Here is a 22,882-nt window from a genome sequence, read left to right as displayed (position 1 = left end):
AAATACATCATATGCACACATCTGCAGTAGATTGTAGATATTACACACAGTACATAGAATTAATATTATCTATCGTCAGTTATCATAAATAGTTATATAATTCTTGGGCACACAGTGAACTAAGTCAAAATTTCGGCTATGATCATTTATTAAAAGTATAAAGTTTTCAAGATTCACTGACTCAAAAAATTATTTTAAATAAAATTTAGAATTTTCACTTTCAGTGGAAATTGTTTATCATTACCCCTCCACCCACGCAAGTCAGTACGTGAGACGAACATTTTAAAATCATGAAATTATAGTGATAACATTAAAAAGTAAAGTTCTCACAAATCGTATATTTTACCTATATAATTTAATGTTAGCAGCTCAAATTGCAAAAAGTGCATCAAATTTATCAAATGATACAGTATAGGTAATAATACTAAAAACAGTGCCGTATTTTTTTTGGGAGGGGGCTTAATTTTTGATGGCCAATTATGACAAAAAATTAAGTTTGCACTGTATTTCTGACAATATAATTCATGTAATTAATAATTATACATATTATCAAATCATGATCAAGTGTCTGATAAGAGCGGCGTTGCTTTATCACCACAAACGATAATTAAATTAAAAAAATTATTGTCGTCTGACATTTCTGTCTTTGGAGGAGAAAGGGCTTGAGCCCGGACCCCCCCTGGCAACGATACTGAAAATTACTATAGATATAATAGGATATACTTCATGTTTTCATACCTAGTTATCTATCGCTTTATCGGTAAATATTTTTGAAAATTGAAAGAACACTATACAGTATGATGTACATAAAGCAAAGTATAGATACATAATGTCATATGTTATTAAGTGTTTACAGTAATTTACCTATATAATAAATAAGTAGGTAGGTAGTAGGTACTTACAATTTAATAAAGCCGTTTTTAATTTATTGTTGTATATAAATATATTAAATTGTATATTTGTATTTACTATTTAAGTATTCAAAGAATTAATTTATTTGAACACAAAAAAAAATGTTTATTAATAAGTTATTTTTCGATATTAAAAATTATTTTCAGTTGAACATTTGCATTTTTGAGTAGCGTTTTCATAGTTAAAATGCATTTTGTTGTATCACACTATCATTATTGATAACTTTTGAATGTCTTTAACTTTTAAGTAAACAATAGGTTTTCAGTATTCAGTGTATCATTTTCCGAACACTAATTACTACTAATATGTGGCAACATTGACGACTAACATTTCGTTGACTATTATTAATTATTTATTATAATTAGACAAGTCACAAAATATAGGAAATAATAATAATATACAGTATACACAATACATATGCGAGAATGTCCTCATACAAAACAAATTTCAAACGATTCAAAAACCGCCAACGTCTGAAGGGTTTTCCCCTAACGTCTAACGGAAACAGTGTAACAGTCGTGTTTTCCATAATTAAATTGAAACAGTTATTTATATATTTATTTTATGCTTAGAGTTTGTAACCGTTGTCGTCCAGCACGAATATTCGTCAATTATCTTCCCATCCCCGACCACACCATTGTATACAGTATTTTAATTTATTTTTTTTTCGTCGGTAATTGCCAATCACTAATCAGTGTTATACTGTTATTGCACCATGCCGTTGCGATACGTTCATGATCATTCCGCTTTCGGTCCGTCAACTGTCATATACCTAATGTAACCGATGAATTTCGATTTTTATTCTTCGGGAAAACAATATCTTACATCGACGATTAACACGCTATTCCAAATTCAGTCGCGAAGATGGACGATTCGATGTTGGATTTTGTATTAAAACACTTGCCAAACTATTGGGATACCGTACCTTTGTATACAAACAGTAATAAGTTATTCGCACTGTCGTATTCTAGAAACTCTAACGAATACCAATTTGTTGAATCCATGTTTTACGGAGCAAACGTTAGTCAAATTATAAGAGTGCAAAACCCATTCACTTATGGTCGCTTCATGTTAAGGCGTGAAATGGTTCAATCCACTTATGAAGTAAGTACATACTCATGATCTTCAGTCTTCATATAATGTGTGTTTCATACTGTGGCACTGCTATATTGTGTGGACTGTGGGTTATACATGGATATTAGGGTATTACTAAAAGTAGAGGACTAATAGTTGTATAAATAAATTATAACATTGTATTAGATATTTAGATGCCTATAATCTAGCATAGGTATGCGCAACTAGATTAAAGTGGCTTAGCTCTCTCAAATATTATGACTAAGTCAAGAAAAATATTTTCTTCAATAAGGCATTTTTAGATTTTGTATAGTACACAAAGAGGTGTCCTGCAGTAATATAAATTTCTTTTTCCTAATAAAAACTTATTGTTCTTATAGTAAGTTATTCAGTCGATTTTTTATGTATAAATCTAAATGATTGAAAATATAGTCTTTAACTATATTATTTGAATATTTCAATTATCATAATTTGAATAAATACATAATTAAAAGAAAAATGGTGGTAGAGGGTGTGCTTGGTGAATTATAAGTAGGTTAGGTTAACAAAACTAAGTGGGTAAAATATTTTTAAGAAATTTGGTATTTTCATGTTCAAATTTCCAGTTTTAAAATTTAATTTCTAGTAACTTAGTGTAGGTTTCCAGTAATGTCATTAATTTTATATATTTATTACAGGGAATAGTTTTTCATGGAGTTCACAAAGATGATTTGAACATTGCATTGAAATTTAACTGTGATTATAGAAGATATACAAAGAAACAAGATGATATATATGAAAACTCTCAACATCCTATGTTTTATGAATCATTCTCGGATTTGTTAAACAATACTATACATGCTATTACAGACATAAATGTCTTGGTTTTGAATATAATGACAGATACACCAAAAACACAATGTGATTATTATGTTCAATATATTGTTAAATTTTGATTTATTTTTATTGAGATGCAAGTTTTTAATCAATTAATTTAATTTTAATTAATAATTAATTACTTCAATAATAATTTACTTTTTTTTTATGTTTTTATAAATATTAAATAGGTATAGATATACTAAAATAATTAGGTCAACCTAATTTAATACAAATTTGAGTTTTCTTAAATAAGTACCTGAAATGAAAACATTTTTTAAGTGATGTCTTTTGTACTTAATATATTATACTTTAATTTATGCTTATACATTATAAAAATTATGTTTAATCAATGGACGTTGGGAAAATAAAATATATTTTCCGTACATTTTATTTCAGTTTAATTGTACATCACTATTCTATAATACTGTTAACTATTTTTCAATTATATAAAAAGGTTGATAACTGCTATTATACAACTTCCTTTCATTTTCATTAAATTATCATGTTTTTCATACATATGATGTTATTTTAACTCATGATTTTATGAATAAATTTATTTTTTTAAATTTTATTTTGTTGTTTATTTGTTAATTTTGCATACTATAAATTTTCATTTTTAGATTAAAAAATGCATGGATATCATTCAGGGGTAGCCAACCTGTGGCACACTTGCCTTTTGTGACACATTTAACATTATTGAATGGCACACTAGCATCAGAATAAATGACCTATGTTATATGTTATTACCTATATATATATGATAATTATATTATTATAAAGTAAATAATAAGCAAAGAGTAGATTTAATTTAATCTATTCTTGTATAATAAGTATTAATTTTTTATGGCACATTCTCGATTTTTATTTTTTATTTGGTACAATAGAAAAAGGTTGGCCACCCTTATGTAGTTGGACAAATATGGTTAAAATAAAATTTTTAATCTTACATTATTACAATTTAATATTTATTAATCTTTTATTTTATTGTCCTCATTTATAAAATTAAAAATCAATAAGAATTGTATTTTTTATCATATCTTCAAATTAAAAGATTAATATAAAAAAGTAATAAAAAAAACTATTAAAATATCCCCAAAATGTACTCATATAAATAATTTTGTTGGTATTTTTATTTTACTAAACCATAAATAATCATACTAATTTAAACAACCACTCTTTATACTCTTCACATATAGGTATTTAAAACTTCACATACCTTTTAATCGTGTGAAATGTGATGTAATGTTCATTTTTAAAATTTCATGAAAAAATGAAACTTAAATTAGGTAATTTAATACCTAGAATATCAGTCATATCAAGCAATACAATACTTAACACATTTATGAAAATATAATTATTTTATTTTCTCATTATATTTTATAAATAATATGTTTAATTTTAAGTATAAAATCATTTATAGATATTTTAAATTTATATTGTGCCATAGCGGTTGAAAAGATCAAAATGTGATTAACAACTTAATGTATGCTAAAGTGATTATAATGATAGGTTAAAATATAAATTAAAATATAATTTTTTATGTATTCTGTCTTAAAGATAAAAGTCATAATATTTAAGCCTAAATTCTAAGCTTAAGTTATTTAACTGTTCCTAAAAATTAACTACCAGTGGCACATAGACAGATTATCAAGTATTGGAATTTGCAATTTTATGTACTCTTAAAGGACGTGGTGTAATTCATGGTGTTATAAGAAAATTTAAAGATAAACTTTAATAATTAGTTTCTATGCACCAGTGGTTCTTAACCTTTTTCAAATGACAACACAGCCATAAAATACATTAGTAATTATATACATTTTAAATACGTTGTAAAATTTTGACAAAACACTTATACCAAGTCCACTGAACATCGGTTAAGAACCACTGTTATGGACTATAGTGATTTATTGATTTATTGAAATATAAACTTTTTAATTTAACCTATATTTTGTAATCATAACTGTCAGGTTATAGTATTTTATTGAAAAAAAGAAATAAAAATGGGTGGGTACCTTTACTGCATATGCTCTTAGAAATTTTCTGTCCGTCACTAAAACTGCTTTAAACATTGAAGTTAATAAAAATTAACTTGTGGCTATAAAAATTTGTCTTAAATTTAAATTTTAAGCTACTTAGGAAAAAAATAATATATTTATGTAGTTTTAAATTGATAAAAATGTAACCATTTAAGTAGGTATCATTGATACTTATTATTGAAATATTGTTGTATCAAAAATAAAATAGAATAGTAATGTGTGTAACTGTACAATTGTACAAGTACTAAATGCTATGATTGTATAATTGTGGTAATAGATATACTATATGTGCCACTGGGCACATATATATTGTCAATCTACAGTTTAAGTTTAAACATTGATTACCTAAAATTATCTAGCCATAGGCTAGATTTAATCAGTTTTTTGCAATATACTGAGTATTATACACAAAATCATCCAAATAATATTGTAATAAAAAAAAACCTACCTATTCTATAATTAAAAATGCATATTATTTTTAACTTTTTAAGTCTTGATAATTTATTCATTTATTTTAAATTGTATTATTGGAAGTTTTGTAAATAGGGCTTGCGAAAATATTTAATACAAGGGACCAACATTTGATGCAGGGAGGCTTTTGTCTAGTCATATATTGTTCTACACATATACACTGAATATATCAATATAATATTAATTTATTAATTAATAAAAATATTATTATTTTAAAATTTATAAGTATGTATATAAATAATTTACATCTTATTTACATATAAAAACAAGTGTTTAAATACCATAGGTAATAAATTCATTTATAGGTAATACTTTGGGCTCTGGTAATAATTATTGTATGGTTGCTTGTACGGTTCTTCAGGAACCTTTGGTTTTGGGGCGAATGGATTTTTTGTTGCATCCGTGTTAAGTCTAAACGTAAAAAAAGTTAGATATATCTCAATATTAATATGTTTGAAGAAATTATTACTTATTAAATAGAATAAAAAAATGCTCACTCATAATAATATGTTGCCTTGCTACAGTCTACGTTGTACCACCAATCGCAAGTAAATTCCTTTTGATTGAATAAAGTGCCGTTGGAGCACAAGAAAGACGCTCCTTGATGACCTTCACGACCGTCGTGACAGATATGATAAGCCTAAAATATATAAAATGAAATGCTTAATCTAAAATCTGAAAAATTAAATAATATTAAACATTTCGTAAATTACAATTTAAAAGTTTTTTTTCGTACTCAAAGGATGGCCCTATGGTCTATAAATCATAATGAATATAATATATTATATAGGTATTTATTGCTAAGTATAAAATCTACAAGACTACAACATAATAATATGTATTACATAAACACGAGGGACAAGACCATTTCGATATTCAGTAGGTACAATTGGTACAACTAATAGATTATAATAATTTTATAAACTATAAAATATAGTTAATATAATATATATAATATATAGCTAAGCCAAATAACGAAACGATAGGCTAGGTATATAATATTAAATACAATATTAACAGTGGCGGTTTTGGGAGTGAGGCAAGTTAGGCGGCGCCTCATCTAAAATTTTGTGGTAAATATAAAATAATACTCAAAATGTGAACTTCTTGGTTCACTAATAGAACATATTTCGTTAATAATTTTTAACGTATTTATGACTTTGTTTGAGAAAAAATGCTTCTTCGTTTCACTTTAATTTAAATTATTATTTATCATTTTATTGTACCTATCATTCCGTGTGTATTATCAAAAATATCGATAAGCCGATAAGAAATGCACGAAACAATTAGTACGTAAACGAACGACGGTATTTCAGCGTATTTCAAATGACGTCAGAGAGGCGCCGTTTTACGTCGCCTCTGATTTTGTACTTGTGTACACAAATTACACACACAACGCGTATGTACGCGAATGCACGCGACTGGTTAATTAAGTAGAACTACGCATGCGCAATAATCATAGTGAGGCACGTTTTGTCATCGCCTTTGCGTACTGAAAATAGATTTACTATTATAGTCAGTGTCAACCCGCAGCCACGGCTAATGGTACTGCGGCAGTGCGGCACGTTCAACAAAAAAATAAACAATCAATTGTTATTGTTGTAATACATATGTGTATGTCACTATATATAATTAAAATTATATTATATTATAGCAATTTTTATATTTTTGAATTCCATTCTTACTATTTAATTTTTGTTATGGTAGTGGGGGAGGGGGGGTTATACATAATTCGCCTCACTAAAAAAATACAACCAAAACCGCCACTGAATATTAATTATTATTTATTATAATATATGATACATGAGCCCATACAGCTATACCATCTTACCTATTGGCTATTACCAACCTACCTGACACTTTTACTTAGGAGGCCACAATACAAGTATTTGTTTTTTCTCTGATTTCACATAACATAGAATTTAAGATATTACGTATTTACACGAGTTTGACTCTGGTTCAGTTTAGAGCAAAGGCACGTATTATATATTTTATATAGAATATTTCCTGTGCATTGACCAGTAAGATTTTTAATAGGTATTTACATTTTTTGAATAAGTTATTAATGATAAAAAATTTTAAAATAATCGAAATTATTTTAAATTAAAATATGCTTTTATATATAAAAAATATAATATTAAAAATCTAACCGTCCAATGCACAGGAAATGTTTTACCTACCTATATTTAATTTTTAAATTTATTTTTCATATCACGTAAAAAAAAAATATCTGTAAGCCTAATTTGCAATGTATTATTTCTGTATTAATAATGTCAAATAATGCTCTAATTATTAGATACAATTAATCACTTATAACTTTATAAGGAGATATTTTGGTATTTTTGTATTTCTATTCTTGCTTTATACTTGGGAGTTATTATTTTTTTAATATTCAATCTGTTTACAAAATGAAATAATAAGTAATAATGATAACATAGCATAAAAAGTATATACAAATATGAATCACATGAAGAGGAGACCCATTCATTAACAGAACCTCAGAATTTCATTTTTTATTTTTTTTTTTATCGACGAGTAATATGTGGTAATGTGAAAGAGGACATGTTTTTAATAAAGGGGTTTATATGTTTGTTTAGTTTGGAATGAAAAATGTTGTAGTGGCCTTATGCAAGCTCATTTACTGTTTGAATGTTTAGGTCATTATGGAGTGCTACATTTGTTATGTTCCATGGAGCACCAGTGATAAGTCTCAGGGGGTATATTGTTAGTTTGGTACATTTTTAATTATTCTAATAAATTATTATCGTCATTATTAATGAATTGTATTTGGTGACATATTGCGGTAATACTAACTTGTCATAATAATATGTGTTATGTTATACATTTGTTAGACTTTCACGTTTCACTTAAATGATATAACTTGACAACCTGTTCCGACTTACGGCACAGACGACAAAGTACAGCTAATGGTAATAATATAGTTATGTACTAATGTATAATGTTAATTTGTTTCATCATTTTAAGTATAGATAGAACTGATAGAAGGTAGGTATGATAAATATTTCGTCACATACAAACTCGGTGAATTAGTGACTAAATTTAGCTACAGTATAGTAATAATAATACCTTTTTAATTATAGTTTAGTCATTGGTTTAAATTAATGTTTTTGCTTATAATATATTTATCTATATTTACAATCACAATGTACCATACTACAATATATTAAGTTATTTAAAAATAAATTATTTTTAAAGAATATTTGATCATTTCGGTTTAAGGAAAAAATATGATTACTTGATTATTTCGAGGTTAAATTATTATGTAAATATACTTTTCTTTTCAATACTTAAAAGACGTTCTCTTATCGTAATAACAAGGTAATGCGTGACGATGAAAAGTTGCATTTCTCATTTATTTACAAGATTTCAGCTATATCTCTGTATGTTTATTGCCAAATTTCAATTACTCAACAAGAATAAATTAATATTATTATAATAACATAATGTTTTTATCTCGTTCACTATTAATTATATACCTATTATCAATTATGTGTCGAATTTTGATATAAGTAAGTATTTATCCAAGTTATCCAAGTATAAAAGCATGCAGATATTGATTAAAGATTACATTATGTAGGTAGAAACTATATATATATTATAAAAACCTATCTTATGCTTACATGTTTATTTTATACTTTTACAGGTGAACTATTGTTTATTAGTAAACACCCGTTATCTTAAAATTTATGAATGTTTTAGAAATTATTATTTCTTACAAAATTTAAAACAATTACAAAAAAAAACATTTTTATTAGGTATTTTTTTTTTTTTTTTTGATACATTTATTATGTTTGCAGAGATCTCTATACCACTTCACCCCGCTCCACAAAACTTTAAATACTTACTAGTTACTACTTACTACTATCACTACAGTTACTACTTACTCATTCAAAATTCAAATTTTATATTAGGTATACAAACATTTTGTAATAATATTAAAATATTGTGCTTTTGAAAGAAAATTAAAAAATGCGTGTTATTAATAAAAAAAAGTAAAAAACTTGATAAATAATAATATAAAAAAAATAACTATATATTTATATATACATATATTTAAACCTAACCTAACCTATAATTTAAACATATATATTTAAATTTCACACATCTCAAACCTATATAATTGTCATTACTCGTTGATACATCAAGTCAGGTATTCCCTTATATTTTTTAAATTATAATTAATAAGTATTATACCTGGCATCCTGTTTCCACGTTGGCGTACATGCCTGGTGCGTACGGTACGTCTTTGCAGTTGAAATTCGTCTCAGGAACCGCGTGGTAAATTGGGTAGTCCACTCCCGGTGTGCCAGGTACTTTACTCAGATCTTGGTGACTCTCATCTTTGTGGTTCTGAATGTGTTCGTCGGAATAACCGTTATAATATGCTTGTCTCTGTGCAAAGAAGAAAAAATCACATGATCAATACAGACTAAGGTATAAGTATATAATATTTAGAAACTCATATAAATGCAGGCTGCAACCAGTACATATAATATTATTTTTATTTACACACTGCAATACTGCACCATCATAAAAAATTCTATGATGTACAATTACACATTACAATGAATCTCCTCAATTCTCTTTGGAGTTTTACGATGTTGTCAGCTAAATCTCATTTTTAAAAATTCAGGACAGATGTATTGACATACAGAATTTCTGTTAAATTAAGAGTTAATTTTTATCCCGTATAATATTATTAGTTAAATATGTAAATTATCTGTATCTACATGTGAAATAAGGTAATGTAAACGAATAAGAACCGTATAAATGGTTGACCTATACAACTTTTGTGCCTACTATAAAATATATATTTATTTATTTATATATTTTTATTTTATTTTTTTTTTTGTAGTTGTTTCAATAATGTTGATATACATATAACAATTTTAAATAATAACACGTGTATAGTGTGTACAATATATAGGTATTCCTACAAGTATTCAAACCAACTTTTAGTTAGAAAAATATCATACTGATCAATAGTGATATAATTATAATACCTAGGTATATACCTATAACAATAAATATATGTATAAAATATACGATTAAGGTATATTTATGTGGGTTTTACCTGTTTCAAAGCTCCGTTAGTAGTCTTGCAGCACATCACCACTACCGCTACAACGGTGATTATCGTTTTTAAAGACATTTTATTCCCGCGCCGTATTCAAAATATTCGCGTATTTATAATAATATATTAGATAGATCCTATTATAATATTATGATTTATAATACTATGATATAGTGTATATATTTTTAGAAGTTTATGGTATTCGAATGAAATTGTTTTCTGCGGTAGATTATTCGTCGTGGCATTTGATTATAACATCATAATACTATTTATGTTCTCGGTGTGTACCTACGCGAAAAACAGCTAGACACGACTGGCGTTCATGTGTGCCCGTCAAGTCGCGGTCCCGCAGCGAAGAGGTTAGTAAATCATATACCGATTAAAATGTGCACCTCCGTTACACAAGACCTGTTCGGCGCTATTCCACTGCAGCAGCAGCGGGAAAGGTCTTGCGACACGCGTATACGCGTGAGGGAAACATTGGTGTCAGCCTCTGCAAAAAGGCGGCGTATACTCGTAATATAATATGATTGTGTGTGCGTGTGTGTCATATGACCATGTACGGGTTTTTTTCGTTCGACGATTGTTGTTACACACCATTATACATATACATAGTACATACCTATTTAATGTATTAAAATACGAGTATATATATTTGGTTTATTGTATACACGTTGGCTGGGGGTCGGGATGTCGTGCGTGTGAGTCGAACACTTCTAACCAGGTAATAATACATATGATACGCTCGTGATAATATATATATATAAAGTATTATGTAGACATTGTAGACGAAACATAATTTTATATCATATTATTATATAACGCGTAACGGGCATAAATATTATAGATATAAATATTGTAGGTATAGACTTCTAGGCTATATGTATATGCGACTGTGTACAAACATACATGATATATTATAGTCATTACACAATACATGATGGAAAAAATATTTACCAAATAATGTTAGTTAACGGGAAATTTAGTTAAACTAACTCAATTTTAGCATACCTATAGAGTTAGCTTAAATTAATAATATTAAATAGGTACCTACTGTCAGGTATATAAAATACTAAATTGACGTCATTATATGTAGTTGAATAATTATAGACTATATGTATAACTTGAGTAAATAATATTTTATCGTATTAATTAACTATTGGCTAAAACTATGCAGACAAGTGGTACTATACTAGTAATCAAATTATTCATCTAGGATTAAATGTATATCTATCTATGCCTATATGTGGTATTGTGGTAATACCATATAAAACTGCAATATTCATATTAATATATTTAATGTCTTCAGTCTTATATTTATAATTTATACAAGACATAAGTTATAAGTTTAAAATGTATAATATTTTCTTTAAATTACTAAACGTCTAAATATTAGCTTACATATAAATGGTTCGCCACATCAATGCTTTCTAAAATAGGATTTTTTAGTTGAATATTATGTAATATAGGTAGGTATACTGTCTGTGTATTTTATAAACTATAATCTATTTTAAAATGACAAAACAATCTTAAATTAGTCATATTTATGTCTTAAATTATTTATGTAGATACCTAGTAAAAATGATGAATAGTTGAACTATATCCACGGTTCCTTAGATCATCTACTCGACTATAATAGTTCATAGTCAATAATGTTAATATATAAACTAGTACCTATAATACACTAAACGGCATACGCACTAATAATATACTTACGTCACTGAGTTTAATAACGCTTACGTTTTTGTTATACATAATATATTTAAATTTATTCTAAGAATCTCGTTTATAAATTATATACAAATGTAAAAATAGGATATTGTAGCAGTGTTTCAATATTTGACGTTTGTATAACTATAACATAATAACCATAAAGAACTACCATGTATATACTATATATAAATATATTATACATTGATAATATCAATCGCGATAGTGAGTCCTTTTGGCGGAACATAATTTTTTAGATAATATTATCCTACAAAACAAGGTTGGAAAACCTAATAAAGAACAATATTTTTTACCTTTTACTGAATACAATAGAAAATTATCGGATCAATGTTATCTTGTATATGTATATTATATACGATATATAAGTGATATAACTATTAAATAATTCCTTGAAAAATAATTAAGTAGATGTTTAGATAAAAAAGATTTGTTTTATAGTTTATACGTTTATATCATACCTTCATCGAAACATTTAAAATATCCAAACAGTAATATTGATTATTGCTATTTTTGAATTCGAAATTTATTCATTTTTTTTCAATCTCATTTTGAAATTAAATATAATATGAATATTTTAAAGTTGTAATATTTTACAAAGCTATAACTCACCTTAAAATGATAATATCTATAAAAGCATATGACATTTTCTAGATAATATTCTTACCTTTAAAATTGATAATAGGTAAATTTACTATGATCTACATTAGTAAGACAGAGACAACACTTATGGGCATAATGTCCTCTTAAGTAAAATTGAACACTTATAATAATAATAATTTTATTTATTCCAGCAACAAGAAGATATAAATAATATACAGTATATGAGAAATATTACCAAAAGTTACTCCACACTGAGGAAAAACCTCGTGTCGTGGAGTAAGAGTACTTATTAGTCAGTGTATAAATACAGTGGATTAATAATAATAATAAAATTTAATGACATTAAGAAAAAAAACTTAAAAAATCAAACAGAGTTCCGCTTAAAAAAGTTGAATACCTATAATAAGAAATTTGTAAATAGTAATATATATATATATATATCAATTTTTTAATTTTAATTTAAAATTTGTATAATTATAACAAACTAATAATTTCTCTGGAATTGTATTTAGGGACCTTAATCCAATTTGTAAGAAAGATATTGATGCTTTTTTGGTATTAACAAACGGTGTTTCAAGATTTTTTTTCTTAAATTATACACTTGATTTTTGATATTGAACAAATTAGACAGACAAGCATTTTGTAAACTTTATGTTGCTTTTCCAAATCTATCTGAAGGTGAAATAAATGGTCAGACACTTGGTTCTTTGGTAATAAATAAATTTGATAATTAAAAACATACTTTTCGAGTGGACTTTATTTTATGAAATACTATTATAAACTAATAATACCACTATTAACTAATGTCAATTCTGAATACAATAAAAATGACATTTAGTTTAAATTGTAATCATATATATATATATACTTTAACCCTCCCCCAGTAAAAAAATTGTATCTACACTACTGGTCATATATATTATGACACTTATGTTCATCATTATACTTAAGTACTATTTTGATATTTTCTGTACGAAAATAATGTTCAGACTAATTTTAAGATTTTATTAATTAGAATACCATTAATTATACCATGAACCTATTCATAACATTATCCGATTCCTGAGCATTGATCATTTATTAACAATAAATTACAAGTTATAAGTAGTTATAAGTTTATGGCAATAAATAATAATATAATATGAAATTATATTATAATAAATAAAATAATATATTATGCTATAGTTTTGGATAAAATGGGTTCAATCTACCGACTTACCGTATTTCGGTCTACATTTAAAAAAAATACATAAATTAAGGCGTTAAACAAAAGTTTTAGCACATGATCGGCAATATTTTTTTCAACCATCAATGTACATACATGTCTGCGTCTACCAGTAGGTACATTTAATTAAAACTTTTTATACTTTTGGTTACTTGGTCACTAAGAAGATATGACCTATATTTAGGAAAATTAAAAAATAACATGCCTGATCAATAATGCGCCTAAACTAATAATAATCTCTGAGGCCACTAAAAATAATTTTCACCAGTCAGTTATAGAAAGATAAATACCTACGTCATGTATAGGTTACATAATATATAAATAAATAGTTATAACCTTAAATCTATGTTACCAATATTACCATGGTCCATATAATTTAATATTTGTGCGCGTATAGGCTATAATGTAAGTAATTAATTCGGATTCGCAGTAATAATATAGTGGAGAAAAAAAGATTAAATCACGTTTTTAAACGCACATTAGGACATATATTATCATTATACTCGTATAATAATTGCTGTGGACTTATTGTTTAAATTTCGGTTTCAATGAGAATAGCGTGACCACGAGGTAATATTATAATAGTAGTATGATTCGCGTAATGGGGTAATTCTCGAAAAGTGAAGGTTAAGCGAGTATTTGTATACGATATATTAATATAATGCAATATATATGCGTTGCCTTCAGTTTTTAGATATCAGACAATAATATTATGATCTATGATAGTATAATCCACATGCAATCTAAGTCTATCAACCAATCTACTAAACTGTAATATTTATTATATTATTATCTGCAATGACCTGTTGCTCTCGTTCTCGTACGACTATTACTTGAGCTTGTGTTATAAGTACAATATGATCGTGAAACCTTCGGGCTCTAGTAAAATATTATTATGATCTTTCCACTTTCACTATGTATAACTATATAAGACTAGGATAGGTATAATATGAAATAAAAACTATAAACATTTCACGCTCATATTTTCTGTGTTACTGACTTACTGTGTTAGGCAATAGTTTCATCGCTTGCGAAAAAAGCAAACATATAACAGTTAATTAAATTTTACTCGTTTTTTATTAAAGTCGATGTAATATAATGTATTATTAATAATCGATAATTTTGACTTAGATACTGCAGTATATACAGGGTGATTCTTTTATCATTATGCACTCGTTATTTCGTCAAGTATTGACTTATTTTTAATCTAAATCGGGAATGAGATTTAATAATTATAAGCAAAAGAGTAGTCATTTTTCAGGTAAAAAACTGTGTACTGTGTGTAAACAACTAAACAAGTATCACCGCTATTCCCATATTCAGGCATGGCCAATTGCACCCAAATTTTTATTTAAAGTCAGTGTACCAATTGCGCTCCTTATATTTCTGAATCAGTATACCAGTTGTGCATTTCACGTTCATTTTCATTTACATGTCTCTCTTTCCATATCAATACCCACTAAACATAATTATGGTCAAAATAATTCACTTGGGATTCTGAGATTAAAAAACAAGGTTGGAATATTTGAATTAGATCTGTTTCGTAAAAAATAAGCATTTCACTTTATGCTTTATGCATTATCAGTTAGCCGGTTGCAGCCTATGTTTAAATAGTATACACTTGGTACGTAACTTGTTTATAGTATAATAGTTATTAAGAACCTTTAATTCTATAATGTGATTATTATATATTAGTGATATGATTACCATAAGTAGCTTATTACTAAACTTGAGCCAATAATGGCATCATATATAAATAATTTAAAAAAAACACATTGCATTATCTTATTTTTTTAATTATTACGTATTATAATATTATAAGATAGCTGATAAATATTTGTAATTAAGATACATATTTTTATGATTTTAATAAGTTTTCCACAACTGCAGGCGATGGTTGGACATGTGGTTGTATTGTTGATCCATTAGCCACGATAGTAATTTCAGCTATCTAATAATAAATACGAATGTGATGAAGAACACTAATACTATAATTTTTATGTTAAATATCCTTAATTAAATTTTAATTATTTTAGTAAAGCAACTTTGTATGCAAAAATGTACAATTACTAATGGGAAATAGGTAACTGCTTAGTTTTTATGTAAATAACAATGTATAGGAAACTTTAAAATAAAAATAAAATAATATTATACTAATAAGTAATATTGTTAGTCTATGATTGTCAAAAGTATGAGAAACTTAAAACTGATATTATTATGTCATTTTTTATTGATACTTAATAATTACTTTTATTTGAAAATTGGATATTATATTACCTATTGTTAGTAATAATTACATGAATAGTGTAAATATCTAGTAAAATAACTTACTAGTACACTTGGCGGAGTAGCTAAAATACTTATGACTGTGTTAGCAACATCTTCAGTTTCAAGTGCGTTTATGTTATTTAGTTGAACTGTTGAATTTGGTTCTTTAATACGTTCAAACATATTTATTAAAAGGTCTGTTGAAACTGCTCCTGGACTTATGCTCTTAAAAGTTAAAATATTAAAATACATATTTTATAAATGTGATAAAAAAATTGTTTGTTAAAGTTAATACCGACTCATCGATTATAAGACTGTATTAAATTGTTTAAAATTTTACATACAGAAACTTTGATTTTTGAGCCTACTAACTGTAGTTCATGACGAAGTCCCTCGCATAAAACCCTGACTGCGTGTTTTGTAGCATTGTACATTTTCATTGAAAAGTATGGAATTATATTATGACCAGCAGTACTGTATTATATAAGTATAAAAGTAATATAAAATAATAAATAATGACTTGGTAATTATTATTTTTTTAGCTTAGAACATTTGTATTAAATATTTTTTACATGTGTTATCACAAAATATTAATATTAATCATAATAAATTATCATTTTTAACATAATAGCTATACCTGCTCACTTGAATAATATGACCATCGATTTTATTTCTCGTCATTGATTGATAAGCTTCCCTTGAGCAAACATTTAACGCCATAACATTTAAATTCATCATATCTTGCCAATCTCCCAGTTTTCCATCTTATTAAATCAATTGATAATGTAAAATGTATAATAAAAAGAGATCAAGTAAATATAAATATATTATTTCTCACTTAGAAGGCTTGATAATATAACGGTTCCGGCATTATTAATTAAAATGCTAACACCTCCTAGTGTAGAATCGACCCAAAAAAATACATTTTTTACAGCTTGTTCGTCTGTCACATCGCAAACTTTTATGTATATTTTTCCATAATCATTTCCTTTCCCATTTAGCCTTTCTGCTAATTCCTTTAATAATTATTATAAAATTATTTTTACAAAATGTTTTTTTTATTTTTCAGGTTTATAATTAGTAAAAATATAATAAATTTTTAAATATTTATGATTTATCAGTTTTCAATAAAATATTGATAAAAAAATAATTTAACTTTTAAATGCTTTTTTATCGTAGGATTTTTATCAAAAATAGTAGTTAAACATTTTTTCAATTCATATTTAGTCATTAGTCATAACTCATAATCAAGGTTCAGACATTCACTTATATTTTTTACTCAAAATCTAGCATAGTGCAATGGAAATTTATGTCGAGTTACTACGGTTTAGAACATGAAATTTGAAAGTATTTGTTTTTTGTTTATTTTGGTTGTTTTTTTTATGTATATATAACTTCTTAATTTTTTATCCTTTTTTTCTTTGAAACGACACATGTGGTAAACACTGTCAAAACTAAATAGGTTTTTAGTCTTAGAAAAATATGGTCAGCACAGGGGAAAATATTACAATTATTATTATTTATATTTTTATATAAATGTAGAATATAATAGTGATAGTAAATTATAATAAAATGTATTCACATTATCATATACGATTAATATGGTTCTTATTATTTAAAAAAAATGTAAGATTCTGAGTATATATTGTATATATAACCTTAAGTTTATCTTCTCTTCTAGCGAGCGCTACAACATGAACGCCATACTTAACCAACTTGACAACAATTGCCTCACCGATTCCAGCACTGGCGCCAGTTATTATTGCTACTTTGGCTTTCCACTGTTCCATAATTAAAACACTTTTAAGCGAATGACATTAAAATATTGATTTAATTAGGTATATATTTATGTTAACAAACAATATAAAAATTCAATGACTACAAATACAGTACATATAGTTTAAGTATAACTTTTTGTTACAACGTTTGATACAATATTATTAATTTAATCTATTAAAATTACAATCATGTAGTTTATAGGATTTAGATAATTACCTACAAGGCTGCAAAATAAGTACAAGTGTTATACATATATATATATATATATAATATTTGTTATGCAATATGCTGTCATGCCGAAGTAATAAATTATAATTTTATCTATAATCGACTATAATCTATAAACGACTAAAATAATATATTTACCATTACCCACTAAAAATATAATGTAGCGATACATTTTCATACTTAGTAAAAATGTAAAAATATCTGGATAATTTAATAATATATAAGTTGTTTTATTGCATTAAGTTTCTATAAATATAATTTTCTATATAAAAGTACACATTTAAAATACTAATTTTGACAAAATAAAATATTTAAACGAATAATATTAATGATCATTCTTTAAACGATTTAAGTTATTACATTTTAATTCCAAAAACTGAGCCGTCGCAGGACGCCTGGCAGATGTGAAACATCAACAATTTTATTTTTGTAATAATGTTGAAAATTATTATTATAATAATTATTATTTTTTTTTTAAATTTTTATTTTTATTAATTTTTTGCCGAACTTTGGCGAATTGAGCCGATGAGCTACGAGTGGGGCGTCGCCACGCAACAGTCGGTCTCACTACCGTACCGCGCCATTAGATGTTTCACATCAAAATATTAATCGTAAGCCGTAAAGACTTGGAAATTTTTAACAGTTTTTACCATTACGAACTTACGAATACAGCTACTTTTATTTTCTATAAAAAATCAATCTTTGATACCGGATAGTATTTGGATGGCACATGTGTATATTAAAATTAAAATAATCTAAAATATTAAGTATGGACTATGGAGAGTAATTTAAAATCTTATCAATGGAAGATTGCGTTTTTTAAACCACCGCCTCGGAAGCATGGATTATCTCGGCGTAAATTAAGGACTTTTGAGAGGTCCTGTCAACAAAATTTCAGTTTTACGAATGTACTAGGGACTCGAAGTTTTTTGAGCAAAATCATAGGCTGCATGTTATATATACGATGTTTTTGAAAACAATTATGAAAAATAGCGTATTACTAAAAATTACATTTCATCTTATTTGTATTAATTTTTGAACGCAATGATTGAATTTTAATTTAATACATCCATTATTAAAAATGACCTTATAAAAATATTTGAGATACACTCCAAACCTATAAATAACGTAGCAAGTGCATTATTTAGTGATTAAGAATTCTTAATAATTTTTTGTAATAAAACTTCTTTTGCTGTCAAAAGTTAAATAAAAGCATCGATATATGTTATAACTTATAAATCTGATATTGAGTTAATATTTCGTATTTATTTTTACTTTTCAAATACATTTATGGCCTATGCTGTGATTCACCAATCAAAATAATACTATTAAATAATTGATGAAAATTATTACTTATTAACTATATATTATTTTCTTAGATTTAAGAATGTAAAAGAGCCCTTTTGTTTTTTCTGGTCAAAAACTTAAATCAGTTGAATTCATTGATTTTTAAAAATACGATTAAATAAAATAAAAAAAGCACAATATCGTTTGATATTTATTTTAAAGTAACAGGACAACATACGAGACAACTTTTTATCAAAAAATGGATTTGTGAGTAAATGCACGTTTTTGCAGTTTTTAAAATGAACTCATATATTATCGATAACAATCAAAAGAGTTTATAAAATCAGTGATTTTTTTTTTGTATGAGAATACCTTCAATAAATGTTTTGGTTTTATTTTATAATAATTAATGTATTAGTTGGTAATTCAAAATTTAAAAATAGTAAAGACTTACATTTTTACCAAACATTTATGTTAAAATTTTCTAGACATCATATGTACATTATTTCAAAATACTCAGACTCTTTATTGTATGTTACATTTATAAACATTTGAAATTTTTTGTATTTATTGTAATTTTTTTTTGTGAGCGTTTGAGGTTTAAATATTGACCTAATCTAACCTAAGTTGGGCATTCCCAACGTAAAATATAGATTTTTTTGATTTTTTTTTTTTTTTGTAATTCAAAAACAAATGGTCAGTAGATAATTGAAATTATCACAAAATATAATATATTACCTATTATAAAAATATAGTTAAAAGATTATTTTTACAAGGCACAATATTGTATAGCTTGCACAAATTACAACTACGTGACAAGAACTAAAAATTCTAATCGTTAAAACGTGTTATTATGAAATGTGGAAAACACATGAATAGATAACTTCCTACTAAAATGCCAAAATGAAAAAAAAGTAAAAATTGTTTTCCTAATTTTTTATATTTTAAATCTTATCGCTTACCTATTGTATGTTGTATATATACATATATTATATTAGCTGATCTTGTATGGCGTTTCCCGTGACAAATTAAATGCCCATGGATGATTTACCCTTCTTGGCTTTCCTTGAACTCCGTTAAATAAAAAACACATACTAAGGTAAAAGATATTTTATTATTTGTATTAAAAAATATGCATGTTAATTAAAAAAAAAAATTAACGTTTTCTATTTTTACCCCTTTTTACACTTTTTAACTCCCTCATAGGATGAATTTAAAAAAATAAATCGAAAATACCTACTGACCAAATTACATACTCATAGTTTCAGTGGTTGAGGCTAGGCGATGATGGAATAGATGAATTAGTGACTCAGGACGTTATTTTATTAGGTATAGTATATATACTGCAGTAGTATTGCTGCTTTACTATTGACCTGGATAATTTAAACATGTTGACATCAGCAACTGAAAAACTGAAATGCATCAGCATAGACACCATTGAAAATTTAATTTTTTTCCACGGGAACCTTAATAAGTTATGTGACGACCACCACCCTTCCTCATTGAAACATCAAGACTAGTTTGACCCCCCCCCCCCTCCCAAAGAATTTAAATCCAATTTCTTAATTTAAGCAACACTATTAATTTCAATAAGTATTTATGAAGATTGATTCTAAAAATAAAACTTGCCGTCTATCGATATTGTGAGGCGATTTGTAACTGATACCATTTTAAAGGAGTTTAATATAGGCAATTTTCAAACTACATATGTACTCACAGTGAATCCTTAGATTATAATACTTATGATAGTGAGTATATGATAATTATGTGGAATCAGTAGATAATGGTTTCCAACTTCACAGTTACACACTATCACACACGTAAGCACGTTGTTAATGTTGTTATAATATTATGTTATTTAAACTTTTAAAAATCACTCTTATTCAATCACAGATTTATGCATATTATATTAATTAATAATTTTAGCATAAAAATATAATAGTTAGTAACAGCCAAAATAAATTTGTATTCTAGTTGATTGGTCAGCAAAGTTATTAAGTTTTGTAAATTATAGATTTTTTCTTCATGATGTTATTCTATTCTATAGATACCTATACCCATGTTTGAATAAAAGTTTAAATTAAAACTTCTGTACTACTGTTGTTTTGGAAAAACTATGGAGAAACTAAAACGACCATTAAACGAAGTCGAGACAGAGAAGCAAGAATTATCTTTGCCTCAAAAAAAGTACTACAGGCAAAGAGCACATTCAAATCCTATCGCTGATCACGATTTTGATTAGTAAATATAATTCTGTTTTTCAAATAGAAATATTACATTATCATTTCAGTAATAATTAAAAATATTTCTTTTTAAATAGTCCTAGTTGCCCAGAGACTTACGATTGGTCAACACTATACCCGGATATAACAAATGAAAAATCCAAAATTTACAACAAACGTGTCGAAATGTTGGACATTGGATGTGGTTATGGTGGTCTTTTAGGTAAGTTAATTAGTTTGATTAATTAAACAATTTATTCAATTTATGTTAAATAATATTTTAGTCACTTTGTCACCCATGTTTACGGATTCAATGATTCTTGGAATGGAGATAAGAGTAAAAGTATCTCAATATGTCATTGAGAGGATCAAAGCACTTAGGGCCAATCAACCCAACTGCTATGATAATATAGCATGTATAAGAACAAATGCAATCAAATATTTACCAAATTTTTTTAAAAAAGGCCAAGTAAGTTACCTAATTGAATTCATGATTATTGTGGTAGGTACTAAAACAGTTATTTTTTTTAGATAAAAAAGATGTTTTTTCTTTACCCAGACCCCCATTTCAAAAAATCTAAACACAAGTGGAGAATCATTAATGACACTACATTGTCGGAGTACGCTTATGTATTGGCTGAGGAAGTATGTTTCTAACAATAATTTATTTGAATTGTCTTGTTTACTTATTTTTTTTTAGGCACTAGTGTATACAGTTACAGATGTAAAAGATTTGCATGAATGGATGGTTAAGCATTTCTCTGAACATGGTCTATTTAAACGTGTAGAAGATGATGACTTGGTAATTTTATACAGATAAAACTTGTTAAGTTGCAACTATATAACTAAATTTTGTTTGTAGAAAGATGATCCTGTTGTTGATAAACTTTATGAGAGTTCAGAAGAAGGGAAAAAAGTGACAAGAAATAACGGAGACAAGTTTTTAGCAGTTTTTATGAGAATTAAGGATCCAGATTTATAGTTTACAATTTCATTTAACGAAAAATAAAATATTTTTGATGGAATCTTATCTTTTTTGTTACAAAAATTATTTTTTTTTTTTTTTTATAGAATAAACAAATTATCCAAAAATTAA

The 22,882-nt window shown here is 26.2% G+C and overlaps 4 protein-coding genes across 5 annotated transcripts; 2 read left to right on the top strand and 2 right to left on the bottom strand.

The window, feature by feature from the left end:
* Positions 1 to 1,460: 1,460 nt before the first annotated feature.
* LOC113554406 lies at positions 1,461 to 2,954 on the top strand. The gene is made up of 2 exons (XM_026958234.1): positions 1,461 to 2,016; positions 2,664 to 2,954. The coding sequence occupies exons 1-2, from the start codon at positions 1,777 to 1,779 to the stop codon at positions 2,919 to 2,921; spliced, it is 498 nt and encodes a 165-aa protein (XP_026814035.1). The 5' UTR covers positions 1,461 to 1,776; the 3' UTR covers positions 2,922 to 2,954.
* A 2,506-nt stretch (positions 2,955 to 5,460) lies between these two features.
* On the bottom strand, positions 5,461 to 10,805 carry LOC113551523. The gene is made up of 4 exons (XM_026953804.1): positions 10,447 to 10,805; positions 9,567 to 9,764; positions 5,849 to 5,991; positions 5,461 to 5,762 (listed from the first exon to the last, which is right to left on the bottom strand). Exons 1-4 carry the CDS (start codon positions 10,522 to 10,524, stop codon positions 5,651 to 5,653), a joined length of 531 nt encoding a protein of 176 aa, XP_026809605.1. The 5' UTR covers positions 10,525 to 10,805; the 3' UTR covers positions 5,461 to 5,650.
* A 4,977-nt stretch (positions 10,806 to 15,782) lies between these two features.
* On the bottom strand, positions 15,783 to 18,200 carry LOC113551521 (farnesol dehydrogenase-like). The gene is made up of 6 exons (XM_026953801.1): positions 17,929 to 18,200; positions 17,109 to 17,286; positions 16,908 to 17,034; positions 16,615 to 16,744; positions 16,334 to 16,495; positions 15,783 to 15,953 (listed from the first exon to the last, which is right to left on the bottom strand). Exons 1-6 carry the CDS (start codon positions 18,058 to 18,060, stop codon positions 15,861 to 15,863), a joined length of 822 nt encoding a protein of 273 aa, XP_026809602.1. The 5' UTR covers positions 18,061 to 18,200; the 3' UTR covers positions 15,783 to 15,860.
* Positions 18,201 to 21,255: 3,055 nt separating this feature from the next.
* On the top strand, positions 21,256 to 22,882 carry LOC113551522 (tRNA (guanine-N(7)-)-methyltransferase). Of its 2 annotated transcripts, none has more exons than XM_026953803.1 (7): positions 21,256 to 21,384; positions 21,612 to 21,805; positions 21,885 to 22,009; positions 22,071 to 22,255; positions 22,318 to 22,431; positions 22,487 to 22,588; positions 22,649 to 22,882. In XM_026953803.1, exons 2-7 carry the CDS (start codon positions 21,681 to 21,683, stop codon positions 22,766 to 22,768), a joined length of 771 nt encoding a protein of 256 aa, XP_026809604.1. In that variant the 5' UTR covers positions 21,256 to 21,384; positions 21,612 to 21,680; the 3' UTR covers positions 22,769 to 22,882. The 2 variants fall into 2 exon arrangements, with proteins under 2 accessions (XP_026809604.1, XP_026809603.1); XM_026953802.1 differs by lacking the exon at positions 21,256 to 21,384 and adding an exon at positions 21,506 to 21,545.

The sequence above is a fragment of the Rhopalosiphum maidis genome, chromosome 2 (genome assembly GCF_003676215.2).
Source record: "Rhopalosiphum maidis isolate BTI-1 chromosome 2, ASM367621v3, whole genome shotgun sequence".
Lineage (NCBI taxonomy): Eukaryota > Metazoa > Arthropoda > Insecta > Hemiptera > Aphididae > Rhopalosiphum > Rhopalosiphum maidis.
Note: the sequence above shows the minus strand (reverse complement) of the source record. Positions and strands in the feature narration are given on the sequence as shown.

Coding starts and splice junctions, on each gene's coding strand:
- LOC113554406 (XM_026958234.1), top strand. CDS start 1,777: ATGGACGATTCGATGTTGGATTTTGTATTAAAACACTTGCCAAACTAT. Junction 2,017..2,663: donor TGGTTCAATCCACTTATGAA/GTAAGTACATAC, acceptor TATTTATTACAG/GGAATAGTTTTTCATGGAGT.
- LOC113551523 (XM_026953804.1), bottom strand. CDS start 10,524: ATGTCTTTAAAAACGATAATCACCGTTGTAGCGGTAGTGGTGATGTGC. Junction 9,765..10,446: donor CTAACGGAGCTTTGAAACAG/GTAAAACCCACA, acceptor TTCTTTGCACAG/AGACAAGCATATTATAACGG. Junction 5,992..9,566: donor ACGTGGAAACAGGATGCCAG/GTATAATACTTA, acceptor TATATATTTTAG/GCTTATCATATCTGTCACGA.
- LOC113551521 (XM_026953801.1), bottom strand. CDS start 18,060: ATGGAACAGTGGAAAGCCAAAGTAGCAATAATAACTGGCGCCAGTGCT. Junction 17,287..17,928: donor GAAGAGAAGATAAACTTAAG/GTTATATATACA, acceptor TAATTATTAAAG/GAATTAGCAGAAAGGCTAAA. Junction 17,035..17,108: donor TATATTATCAAGCCTTCTAA/GTGAGAAATAAT, acceptor TGATTTAATAAG/ATGGAAAACTGGGAGATTGG.
- LOC113551522 (XM_026953803.1), top strand. CDS start 21,681: ATGGAGAAACTAAAACGACCATTAAACGAAGTCGAGACAGAGAAGCAA. Junction 22,010..22,070: donor TGGTTATGGTGGTCTTTTAG/GTAAGTTAATTA, acceptor ATAATATTTTAG/TCACTTTGTCACCCATGTTT. Junction 22,432..22,486: donor CTTATGTATTGGCTGAGGAA/GTATGTTTCTAA, acceptor ATTTTTTTTTAG/GCACTAGTGTATACAGTTAC.